The sequence below is a fragment of the Ambystoma mexicanum genome, chromosome 14 (genome assembly GCF_040938575.1).
Source record: "Ambystoma mexicanum isolate Mex_15411 chromosome 14, UKY_AmexF1_1, whole genome shotgun sequence".
NCBI classification, from domain to species: domain Eukaryota; kingdom Metazoa; phylum Chordata; class Amphibia; order Caudata; family Ambystomatidae; genus Ambystoma; species Ambystoma mexicanum.
Genome location: NC_090940.1, coordinates 650,390,085 through 650,403,501, shown reverse-complemented (window position 1 = coordinate 650,403,501; position 13,417 = coordinate 650,390,085). Strand labels below are relative to the sequence as shown.

General features: G+C 45.6%; 1 protein-coding gene across 16 annotated transcripts in view; it reads right to left on the bottom strand.

The window, feature by feature from the left end:
• KLC1 (kinesin light chain 1) overlaps positions 1-13,417 on the bottom strand; it is a 469,931-nt gene that overhangs the window by 247,667 nt on the left and 208,847 nt on the right. For all 16 annotated transcript variants that reach the window (XM_069638172.1, XM_069638170.1, XM_069638175.1 and 13 more), the window contains 3 exons: positions 9,262-9,487; positions 6,220-6,307; positions 517-618 (listed from right to left, as the gene is read on the bottom strand). In XM_069638172.1, the coding sequence (XP_069494273.1) occupies positions 517-618; positions 6,220-6,307; positions 9,262-9,487 (416 nt within the window). The remainder of the gene's footprint in view (positions 1-516; positions 619-6,219; positions 6,308-9,261; positions 9,488-13,417) is intronic.

Here is a 13,417-nt window from a genome sequence, read left to right as displayed (position 1 = left end):
TTATGGGCGGCAGAGAAACGGTAAGTTCCCATTCCCGTGGAGTCCCATTGGACTCCATGGGAACACTGAAGCCCCTGGCACCGTAAGCAATGGTGCCAGTGTTTGAGTGAAGAATTTGCTGGTAGGGTCCTGAACTATCGGCAGGTCAGGCCTGCCGGTAGTTCACAGCCCCTACCGGCAGACTCAGAGTGACCCAGTCCAGAAAAGGTGCTGGTAACAGTAGTTAACATCAGTTTTTCTGGACCGGGTCACTCATAATGAAGGCTGAAGTCTTCTGGGCGTAGTCAAGCGGGCATAACGTTCTACAATGCCTCCATCTTAAGATTTCGCATTGGAGGGATGTGTTCATTTTAAGTAGACATGGCCTACCAAGCGGCCAAATGGTCTTAGGCAAGTGTTCTATAAATCAACTAAAACCAAAGAAATGCACAGGAATACAGTTGGAAACAGTGTTTGAGTATTGTTTTTTCAGTTTTGCAATTTTTTTTTACCCACTCACAACACCACACTCTGTACCTTTTCTCGAATCTCAAGGGCTCTTTTACACAATGGTTCTGCTTCCTTGTACTTCCCCCGTTTTCCATAAAGTACAGCCAGGTTGTTGAGTGTAGCTGCCACCTGCCAAGAGCAGAGAGCAAAAGTCAGTGCACTGAATACTGCTCCGATTAGGCGCTTGTACAAGCAGACGTTCAGCGAGAAGAGTCTGATTCCATCCATGGATTCCTGCTTCCACTGGTGTACTGTTCATAAAACATAGTAGTGAAGGTGTACATTGTTAACAGGTGTGCAGACATTTATTAACCTCACTTATGGGATGTGGTTTAGCAAATGAATGTTTGTTTATTTATTTATAATGCGCACCAAACCCGTGGGTAACAGGGCGTGACAGTAAGAGAATGCAAGGCTTACATGGTTACAATTATGATTACAACAAGGCATATAAAGTTACAAGCAGGCAAGTACCCATTAGGGCATATATACAGATATACAAATTTGCATCATGTTATGAACAATAGGGCATATATACAAATATAAAAATTTGAAGCAAGTTATGAGCAGGCAGAATAGATGGGCTCATAAACAGTTATTACAATGTACTGGGAGTTAGTCTAAGGTAGCCTAGGTGCGGCTGGTGCAGACCCAGGCTAGTGGTTAGTCAAGTTGAGCATGTTGATCTAGTTGCTTGTGAGGTGATATATGGTTGATCTATTCTAAGCTGGTATGGCAAGGAGTTCCAGAGTTTGTACGCTTTCACGGGGAAGCTATTAACGCCAATCTTGGTAAGTTGGAATCTAGGTACAATAAGGCAGTTTGCATTGCTGACTCTCATGCGTCGGATGGATGTTCTTCTGTGTAATCTGTCTGTGAGGTTACTAGGGGCTGCATTGTTTAGTATTTTGTGGGTAAGGGAGACCATTTTTAGAAGAATTTTGTTGCAAGTAGACAGCCACTTGTAGTGTCGTCTAGTAGGAGAGATATGTTGTCTTTTGTTCACGCCTAATGCAGCTCTTAAGGTGTTATTCTGAAGTGTTTGTAGCCTCTGAATAATAGCCTTAAAAGCACCACTATAAAGAGCATTACAGTAATCTAATCTCGAAAGTATTAGTGCTCTTGCCAGTATCATGCAGCAGTCATTTGAAAGGAATGGTCTGCCAGCCCTGATAAGCTTGCAGGTCTAAGCGGTAGTAGAGGCCAGTGATTTAACCTGTTTGTCAAAGGACAAGGTAGAAGCCAGGGGTTTTCACCTGCTTGGCTACCCTGATGAAGTTTCCATCGATGACGAATGATAAATATTCATGGCTTAATTTCTTAAGTTTAAGGCAGGTGCCCAGGATGATGAGCTCTGTCTCATCATCATTCAGGCATGGACCGTGGGTGGCCATCCATGCCCGGATGATGAGGTACACTCTATTTAGGTAGGGTACATTGAGGTACATTGTTTTATGACACAAACCAGACCAAGGTAACTGTCTCATAGGGAAATATGCACAGGGCCTAGGGTAGCAGCCAGACCAAACAAGACAAAGGCTCATCTGGTTCCGATCTCCGGCGCAATGCACAAACAATGTCCCCAAAGAAAGGAACACCAGTGTCTAGGGCTGCCTCAGCAAACACATGCCGCACAACAATTGTACACCTTAGAAGACATAATATCATCAGTATTAGCTTCTGGCATATTATGCTCCCAGAAAGCAGCAGAGCTAAGACCTAGCACCAGCTAAAGTCTGAAGCTGATGTAATGGCTGCTAGTGGTTGTTGCACACACCATGTAGAGATGAAGAAGGGTAGTGAGCAAATGAATTATAATGGTGGGAACAGGACAGCCACTTATATTGCTCAGAGTGCAGTCCATCATTTCCAGTGACAACCCACAAATGGAGCTCTTTCCGAGTAGGCAACACACTGGAGAAGTAACAGATGGGAAGGGTTACTGGGCTGGCACCTTTACATGCTAACAGAATTATTTAACTTGCAGTACAAGAAATAAAGGTATTGACAGTATCAGGCGCATTCCTCAAATGTGCGCCAATAACTAGCATTGCTTGGTATTCAATAATGCTTTATTCAGAGAATGACGTGAGGCTAAGAAAAAACAATATCACACTTGTGACTGAAGCATTAAAAAACAAATGAATGCTTTGGTAAGAATGTCTAATTATTTTATTTAAATGCAGGAAACACAAATTCACACTAATGTTAGCTTGGGAAATAAAATCTGTAATAATGCATTCAATCACATGTCTGACAAAGACAAGCAGCTAGATCAGAATTCTACATAATTTCCTTTGCAGAATCATGGAAGCATATCCCATTTTCCTATTTGCAAATTTGCGAGATTGATGTAAGATTGTATTTAAAATAGATTTCCTACAGACATGCAGCTACGATTCTGAATCGGCCATTGGTGTTTGTGCACAATGGTGAATTTTGCACATAACAGATTTATCAGTGTACTAATGATTTAGCATTTGAACACATGATATCGTGGCCTCCTACCTGTTCCCCTTAGTGACAAGCCAGGTCAAAATACTGTCCTGTTGAGTTCAATATTAAATATCAGTTTAGAAAAGTTGTGTAAACGAGAAACATAAAAGGAAGAAAGACTCCAGTCATACACCTACTTTAAAAAAAAATGGAGGTCAGTGAGCACAGCCAACTCTTGAGATGTTTCACAAAGGATTTGCCAGAGGTTGTTCTGATTGCCTGTAAATTGTTTAGGAGGAACTTTTGAAGCTCTTCACCAGACATTTCTATCTACTATTGTCTAATGGACTTTGAGCTATGAATTCAGCTGTAAAGAACAACACTAACAATAAAAGGAGCAGCAATAACAGTCGATTTAATTTGGACTCCACTGCGCATTTGTACTGAAGTCATTCGGCCCTTGTGAAGAAGGGGGTACTAGGTCTGCCAGAGGAAGCAGGGGACAGGACACTGACAGGGGCCCGGGAGCACAGCAATACGAAAGCTGCAGGCGTGAGGCGGGGGTTGATTGGAAGGTGTGGGAGGGCAGAGGGAGAGCAGAGAGAGGAGCAAAGCCGAACGACTAATGGATGGGTTTTCATTTTCTTCAGAGCTGCCTTGCGGGGGTGTGTGTGGACCGCAGGATGAGCAGGAGGAGACTGAGCAGACCACCACCAAAGAGGCATTGGTTTGGGCTTATTCAGCCGAGACGCCCAGGCCAGAGCAGACAGACAAAGCGGACCGATGCCCTAGATACAATTCTACATTCAAGCAGGAGCTTGCCTGCTTATGCGGAACGCCGCCAATGAGGGAGTATTGTTTAATCAAGCAGGAGCTTGCCTGCTTATGCGGAACGCCGCCCATGAGGGAACAATGGTTATTCAAGCAGGACTTGCCTGCTTAAGCGGAACACCGCCAACAAGGGAACTATTGTCTGTGAAAGGCAGAAAGGAAGGAATTGGACAAACTCATACAAGAATTTCAGGGCATCTTCTCATCGTTACCAGGCAAAACCACGAAGGCGGGTCACGGGATAAACACAGCCCCAGGAACGATGCGATTTAGCCCATACAGGATATCAGAGGCCAGAATTCAAGCAGTGAACAAGGAAATACAGTCCATGTTGGAAATGGGGGTAATAGAACCCTCTCCGTCAATGGTATGGTGCTCCCCCATTGTGTTAGTGCCAAAACCAGATGGAAGCTTCCGGTTCTGCATGGACCTCCGGAAATTGAGGTGTCAAAGCTCGACGCCTATCTGATGACCTGCATTGATGATCTCTTGGACAGGTTAGGGAAGGCATTACATCTCACAGCTATTGAGATATTGGCAGATTCCGCTATGACATAGCGATAAGGAGTAGACCGCTTTTGCAACAACATCTGCATTATACCAGTTCACGGTGCTTCCGTTTGGCCTACATGGGGGCCTAGCCACATTCCAGCATCTTATGAATTCCATCCTAAGAGGCCATGCTGTACAGTACTTCCTGAGAATGCCACTTACAACATCTGTGTGCCATTTTCGAGACCCTATGACAGACTGGCCTCAACATCAATCTGAAGACATCTGTAGCGTTCTTGCATATCAAATATCAGGGTTATTATGTGGGCCAGGGAACCATTCGTCCCCAGCAAGACAAACTACAAACCACTCTTTCAGGCCAATGCCAGGCAAATAAGAGCTTTTTGGGGATTTGTAGGATAGTGGTCTTCATTGTCCTGATTACTCTGCCCCGTTTTTTCGACATACTGATGCATCGGGGGTGGGTGTTGGAGCGGTGCTATTCCAAAACAAGGATGAGTTGGAGCGGCCGATCCTACTCATCAGTTGGAAACTATTGCTGCATGAGAAGGCCTATGCCACCATTGAGGAGGAGTGTTTGGCCGTTAAGTCGGCTATTAAGGCTCTAAGATATTATCTCTTGTGCCGCCATTTCACTCTGGCCACAGATCATGCTCCGCTGGTTTGGATGGCGAGAAACAAGGACACAAACTCCAGGATTTTGTGGTGGTTTCTGGACTTGCAACCCTTCTCCTTCACGACTATCCATAGGCAGAGGAAATTGCTGGCCCAGGTGGATTTTCTTTCCCGATCGCACTCCCTGCCCGAAATTCAGGACTTGGTGAGGGGGGGGGGGTTCTGTAAAGAAGGGGTACCAGGTCTGCCGGAGGAAGCAGGGAACAGGACACTGAAATGGACCCGGGAGCACAGCGATAAGAAAGCTGCAGGCGCGAGGCAGGGGTTGAATGGAAGGTGTGGCCGGGTGGAGGGAAAGCAGGGAGAGGAGGAACAGGTGAGGAGGCAGGTACAGAGTCTAATGAGTAATGAATGGGTTTTTTCTTACTTCGGGGATAACTTGTGGGTTTCTGTGGAATGCAGCAGGAGACAAGCAGAACGTCACTGAAGAGGCGTTTGTTTGGGCTTATTGAGCCGAGACGCCCAGGCCAACACACGGCTCAGGAAGTAGATGTCTGAGTGACCTGAACCCACGGAGTGAAAGACCGGAGAAGCCGCCAGTGCACGGGAACCTGGCTGCCGACAGGACGTCAGAGAATAAAAGCGGGGATGTGAAGAGAGCAGAGCAAACAGTCAAAGCGGACTGCTGCACGAGCAACAATTATACATTCAATCAGGGGCTTGACTGCACATGTTGAATGCTACCAACGAGGGAGCATTGTTTATTCAAGCATGGCTTGCCTACTGATCCAGAACCCCGCCAATGAGGGAGTATTGTTCATTCAAGAAGGACTTGCCTACTTAAGCGCAACGCCGCCAACAAGGGAACTATTGTTTAATCAGGCAGGGCTCGCCTGCCCATTTCAACGCCATGCCCAAGAGAAGCAGCAGGACTACCGGACTAAAGGTATATCGCCCGAGGGGCCCACAGATAGGACAAGAGCTCACAGAACAAAGGGGAGGAGGGTCAAAGATGAGAGGTCTGCCGGACAGAGAGAGAGAGAAAGAGGGTGTTGTGCAGTAACAACAACCCTACCAGGGTCTGGACCACTGGGTTAACGTACTATGAGTAACCGATATAAAGAAACCTACACCTCAACCTCACTACCGCGTCCATGTAATCCACCTAATGCCCTAAGTGTGTGACAGCCGTATCTCCTGCCCTTCAGTTCAGGCAGCCCAAACCTAAAGGTACATCCCAAAACCGATTACAGTAATTTACCTTCCATCCTTTGCAAGCGGTAGATGTATGTATGACTGGAGCCATCTTCCTGATAATGATAAAGAGATACAAACCGCAGGGTGGTCTTTTCCCAGAGTCTTCTCGCGAATGGCCAAGGCATCGTTCAGGAGATTGGCTGCATCCTTGTACTTGTTCTGGTCCCTAAAGTAGAGAGCAGTAGTTAGCAGTGAAGAGACTCAAAATGCACGTTCTCGTTTTTGTAGTTTTCAGATGATCATATCATAGTTATCTATCCAATAATGTAGGATGTACCTGTAAAACTTTTTCACTTTCTTACAATTTTTCCATTTATGTTACACGAACATCATCAGACTAGTGTTGGTTTTAGTAATTGTGAATTTATCTTCATTTTAATATTGTGTGCATTCTCAAATCTTCTATAATAAAGTTAGAATTAAATTAAGATCCTGTAGATGGAACAAACTGTTCCTGCAAAAAGCATATGGTGCATCAATTACATGCATAAGTGTGTTTTGGCATGGGGAGTGGCGAGTGGAAGTGATGACTTGCTCACATGCCGCAGTCCTCTTCCATTGGACGAAGGGATGTCATAAAATGCGATTTCATGCAAGTTGGCTGCCATTCACTTATCTATGAATATTAACCAAAAAAGCCAGACATGTTTCTTTCTCTGTGGATCGAATGAATGGCAGATGCTTTCATTTCAGGACACATTTCATTCCAATGCAACTATTGTTAGCAGAGCTAGTGCAAGAAACAACACTCCTTATCACATGTGCAAACAATCCTATGCCAACCTCGTACACCATTACCATCCTACAGGTAGAAGATGCAAAGAGCCAAAGAGACCCCCAACCCACCATACCAGGACAGCAGACATTACGGACTGCACACCATGACATTACTACTGGACCTGATCATAATGCCCGACTGCATCAAAAGAGAAACTCTGACACTTGGGGCACGGGAAGGGCCTAAAGGCACCAGACCCCTTTCCAGGACTACTCACCTCATTGACCCCAAATACGTACAACCAGTACATTCCTAGAGGTCTGAGATGTGGAAAACCTACATGTGCCCGACCATCCTGCCTCACAAAACCAAATAGGAATCACACAAACATACATCACACCAACAAATCCAGACTGATAGGTGGTGGGGAAAACCTATTAGGTAAGCAACTAACTGCCAGTAACGTTGGCCTAATTGGATTGCAAAACTTCAAAAAGAACATCCTTACTCTGGTCCAGTATATTAGCAATCATATGAGAAAGTTATCCGCCACATATGATCATATAAATGGCACGGGTGCACTTTATAAAGCCACCTAACATAAGATAATAATACAAAGGTTTATACAGGACATCCCTTTGGACACGCCTGCCCCTGTGGTTGGGTAGGAACCTCATAATTCAGTTATTTCATCATGAACATTTCTGAAGTATTTGCTGAATCTCAGACGTGCATATGGGAGCATGTACTCCGATATGCTGCATCAAATCTTCTAGCCTATCAAATATCGTCATTATAATGGCAAGGCAGGCTGGACCAGTAGCAGGCCCGGCTAAAGTCAAACGGCAGGTATTTGAACCGAGAGTGGGGCCTACTTACCAGAAAGCACAGCTACTTCCTGTGAGAGGTACGGCGGTGCAGGGGATGTAGCCCAACCAAGCTCCTTTTCTCAAAGTGAGACATGTGTTCTAGACTCACAGCTCTTTCACATGTACACATCTTGCAAATAAAAACAGCTTTAATTCTCTTATTTTTGTACCTTAAAGGAAATTTTGCTGCCCATCACCTTACTCTTTGGTATTGCTTCTAGGGCAACTGAAGGGCGGGTATCCCTTCCTTACTTAGCTCTATGGATGGGCAGAAGGGCAAAGCCTTTATCTTTTCCGGTTACAAGTCTATCCCAAAAGAAATCCATTTAAAGAAAGAGAAGGCCCACTTGTCAAATTCCTGGGTCACAATGTCAGTCTCTGCATTCAGGTTGACCTAGTGGCAGCATTCTTTGGGTTCACAAGTGTTGGGTGTGCAAAGGTGGCTCTGATCGCTGTCCTTTCAGATCTGTGGCATTAAAGTTGGCTTCAGGCTGGCATGAACCATGGTGGGTTGAACACAAATCTAGGCTGATGTACTTTTCCAAAATGTCTTCTTTGTATTAATGTTGCTTTGTTGGCTTCAGCTGGGTGGGAGGGGTCCCAAGCCACCATGACTGCTCTGCACTTCCTTTCTGTGGGTAAATAAGGTTACTGGCCCAGAAGGAAGTTGCATTTCATGTCTGTTTCTTGATCTTGGGTTTCTGTTGTATTATGGTAGCTTTCGTGCTCCATGCTGGGTTGGTCAAGAGATTGCAGAACAAGCGTGAGGTTTTATCTTAATTTATGGATCTTTCCCATTGGCTAAATATCTGTTAAAAACTCCTGGTTCTATGCTATGGCATCAGGGTTGGGATACCGAATTTTAAATGCCAAGAATGGATGAGGATCCATCATTCCGCTTGATATTGACACCATTCTCCGAATGGAATGGGACATGAGGAGCTGCTTACAATGTCACTGAGGTGTTGCTACTAATAAGGTAAGCAAGAGAGTAGGGCAGAAGAGCCCGGTAAGACACTGCGCATGCAGAAAATATTAGTACAGAAGAGGCAGCAAGTGGCTGGAGGATGTGGGTACGTTGCCCTAGTACTCCACAGGGTTAGCAAAATTTGACACTTGTTCCAGCCTCACTGTGCCACCACAAAAAAGAGTTACAGAAACTGCTTGAGTTGCAGTATTATTTAATTATTTAATCAGGCTGCATTTGTTCTAATTAAATAATCCTGCAACTCAAGCAGTTTCTGTAACTCTTTTTTGTGGTGGTGCAGTGAGGCTGGAACAAGTGTCAAATGTTGCTACTAATAACACTCAGAATGTAAATCCTTTATGTAAGATCTTACAGAACCAAAAACGAAAATAATTCACAGCTCACTGGGCAAGACAGAATGTGTAGTTTTAAAAATATAACACATTTGAAAGATTAAATTAGTATACATTTAGGCAACTTTTCCAGCTGTAAAATGACAACAGTGAATACAATTACGTACTGTCAGGCTGCGTCTTGATGGGACATAATGAAAGGGAAATACCTACCTATACACTAAAGCGAGTATGTTCAGCATGGTAGCCACATCAGGGTGATCATGTCCAGAGGTCTTTTCAAGATCTTCAAGTGCTTGCTTGCAGAGGGGCACTGCCACTTCGTATCGTCCTTGGGATGCGTACTGGATGACAAGGTTGTGCAGCGTCCTCAGCCGGGCTGGAATTTCATAGCCACCTTGCTGGGCTGCGGCTGCCGCACTGCTGTGTTGCTGAGGCACTGCAAAGGAAACCATGTGTATAATTGTGGCACGTTGATCTAAGAGTGAGAAGCTGTGGAAAGGATTACTCTCCTATAATAGAAGTAATTAGACACAGATTCTGTAACTTTTTATACAAAGCTCCTATTCCAATGGACATAAGGCAACTGTAAATCTCAGATTTTACACATTTTTCTGACGATAAGAAAATCAAGTAGTGCAAACAAATGTGGCCGCAGAGTTAGATTAATCATCTACGTGCTGTGAGAAACCGGAGGGTATCTCCCAAGTAGACCTCGGGAATCCCTTATTCAGGTGGCCAGGGAAGGGCAGGCGCTCTCAGATCCCAACCCTGCGGGTGGACGAGCCGCCTGGCGAGAGGAACCCGGGGTTATGCTCAGGGGAGCGCACCAGGCGATACGCAGTATCATAGGTGAGGAGGACGAAGTCCCTGAGGCTTTTATAGGCTGCTCTACATCTACCTCCTTCCACCTAATGAATCTCCCTAACCAGAATCCAGCAACCCCTTTGCATCTGGTAGACCTATTAAGAACCCAAACCCCATTAAAGTAGGAAACATCTCCAAGAATCCATGTTTTCCTGTTGCCTACCCGAGTACTCCCAGTCATTCTTCTCCATGTCCCTCTGATTATTATTTCCTGAACCCCCAGTCTGTATTGACAAAATGCTACCATTCCCACAATCTCCCCTGTTCGTTTCACGACAATAACCCCAGTAATTTCCGTTCATTTCACAAACCCTACAAATCTCAGCCTTCTGAATTTACCAACCCCCCCTAGTGCGAGGGCTATAATTCCGTATAACACCTTTTCCAACATGAACACTTTCTTACACTGTGACAAACAACAGACTAACACCAGAACCATTTACCTGACATGTCCCAACACAAGTGTCATGCGGAGTCAGGCAATTGACGATAATTACACACACGACAGCCCTTTCTCTTCCCCATAGGGATAAAAGGCAGAGATCGAGGGAACACTACAAGCAAGGCCGAACACACGAGGTAACAGCCATTAGGGACTGGCAATTCAAATGGAGGAGAACGGCGGTGAGACCTGAAAGAACAATGAGGAGGGAATTGCCCATGCCCTTTTCAACTCAGACCCACAAAGCCTCCGAAAGGGAAATCATAGGACCGGGAAGTCCAGCTGCCATGTGGTGTGCCAGGTGTCAACTGCACACAGGGCCCTCCCGCGCTGATAGTCAAAGCGGGGAGAAGTGCTTGCCACCATAATGCCATCCGTGACTCCCGAGACAAGAAACTCCAACAGTTCCGTACAGCCGATGAGTCGGAGAGGACCGATTACAAACCAAACTGTGCTTGGTCCAAAGTTGCAGGGGGCACAAAGACATTGTGACAAAGAACTGGTGTATTTGAACTTTTAATGCAACCCCAGTGAAGGTCCAGATGCAGAGTGGTCTGGCGTCGCGTGGGCACTCATTCGAAGGACTCTGACTGGTCCCTTTTGTTGAAACTACAAGTACCAGGCCGGCGTGAGAAGTCATAGAGGTCATACAAGGGTCGAGTCAAACCCCTTGTATAATCGAAAGTCTCTGACACATTGAAGAAAAGTAAGAGGAAGCCTGGCTGGGGTCTTAAAGGAAAGCCTGACTCGGGGCTGAGATCTGGACTTCGGCAAAAGGAAGAACCTAAGGGGTCTAAAGGAACTGTTGTGTGAATTTTGGCAGGTGTGAATCAGACGGATGGATGCCAAGAGAAAGCTAGGGGAAAGGAACCCTGTTTTCTGATGAGATGAGCAAATCATGAACTGTATTAGAAAATCATGAACTTAAAATGGCTATGTGAACCTGATAGAGGGATGCCAAGGGGGGAACTAACAGAGTGAATCCCGCATTGTGAGAAAGCAAAGTGAACTGTGTATTTGGCAAAGGTGAACTCGGATATTGGCAAACGTGAACCCGGCTGAAGGATGCCTGCGAATTAGGGTGAACAGTGACACACCCGTGAACATTGCGATGACAAGCGTGAACCCGACTGAGGGATGCCCACACTTAGTAGGTGTTATAAAAAGACATTGAGACTCTTGAATGTTACATTTGAATGAAAGGCCGTAGTGAACCTGACTGAGGGAGGCCAACGTTGCAAGAAGGCTCAGAGCCCAGTTGAGGGGGTCCGAGGGTTAAGAAAAATCACCCACCGTGTAGATTACTGAAGGGAACTTTTATTTTTGTTGTTTATGGCACACCAGGGCAAGAGACTTTGTGGGAAAGAGACTTGGCCACAGAAGGCCCTGATATTTTGGAAACAAACGGTAGCCTTGTGCTGGAGAAGCCCAGGAGTGTGCCCTGCTCAAGGGTCCCGCCTTGTCCCATGCTAAAAACGTGCATGGGGAAGGGAGACGCCAGCTATACCCCCGCACCCATTTTGAGAACACTTTCTTTCTTTGTGAACATTATCCCACACTCCTTTGTTACATTGCGGTAAGGATTGACAATACTTATTTTTAGTATAGGCCCTGTTTATTTGACTAAGACACCACTAGGACAGTATTATTATTTGATGGTCGTGGCTTGCTCCCATCTTAGATTTAGGTTTAGATTAGGCATTTATCTCACCCATTGTTACAATTTAATAAACACACATGAACTGTGATCCCTTGGGTCTGTCTTGCTATTGCCACCATGAGTTTGTTACATAATGGACCATGAAAACAAATGTTTATGGTGTGCAGAAAACAATAGTAAAAATCATGTTTCCGTCATTTTTACCCTATGCACAGGGTTTGTTAGATAATACGAGATGGAGTTTGGTGGGATTTCAAAAAAGACACAGCACTGGATAGTGCTTTCTGCTTCGAAACACATGGAATGGAGATGAATTACATATCTTGCTGAGATTAAACACAATTGTCCAAGGAATCATCCTAGGACATATGATTGATATTGATATTTTATTTCTATCGCGCTCGTACACAAGTGTTTCAGAGCAAGACAAGGCAAGGGAGGGGAACAGGGGAGAACAAAATCAGCGATCTTACTAGGCCCAGTGACATTGAGAACGCGCAAGTGTATGGGAGAGGGGGCGGGGAAAAGTGGAAAATGCGATTCAGAGGAGAAACAGATAAATAACAATAATTAAATAATTAAGGCAACAAAACAGTGGTAGTGCAGCCAGCAATTTGCAAGCGCTAGGTTTAAGACAGCAGACACGTTAGGTCAGATAAGTGCAGGAAGAAAAAGGGGCGGGGGCTGTATGGGTACAGATACAGACCCCAGTGCAAGGTGTGGCCCGGAGGCAGTGCAGGAGGGTGGCAGGGTGAGCAGATAACTGGGCACGGAGGACAGAGGGTGGCCAGGTGCACGGTGCCAAGAGAGAACAGATCAGCAGGGGAGAGGGGGAGCGAAGGCAGAAGAAAAGAGGAAGGTCTTGAGGTGCTTCTGGAACTGGAGATGGTTCTCCTCAAGTTTTAGAGTGGCAGGGAGGCTGTTCCAGAGGGAGGCCCCAGCCGAAGACAGATCTACCCCCAGCTTGTTTCTTTGAAAAATGACTGACCCTGAGGAGTTGGAGGTAGAGGAGCGAAGAGCTCAAGAGGGGAGGTATTTGCGGAGGGATAGCTGAAGGTATTTTGAACCCAGGCCCCAGAAAGTCTTGTGGACAATGCAGAGGGTTTTGAATTTAATCCTTGCATCCACTGGGAGCCGATGGAGAGATTTCAGAGCTGGAGAGATATGATCCCAGGGCTTGAGGCCAAGGACAAGTCTCGCAGTCCTGTTCTGGATTAGTTGCAGAGGGCGGAGAGTAGAGGCAGGTAGATTTAGAAAGAGGCTGTTACAATAGTCCAAGCTAGAGAGAACCAGAACTTGGGATACCATGAGCTTCTGGGGGAAGGAGAGGAAAGGCAGAGTACCTCTGAGGAGGTGCAGTAGGAAATTTGACTTTTTAGAGACCTCAGAGATGTGGGCGG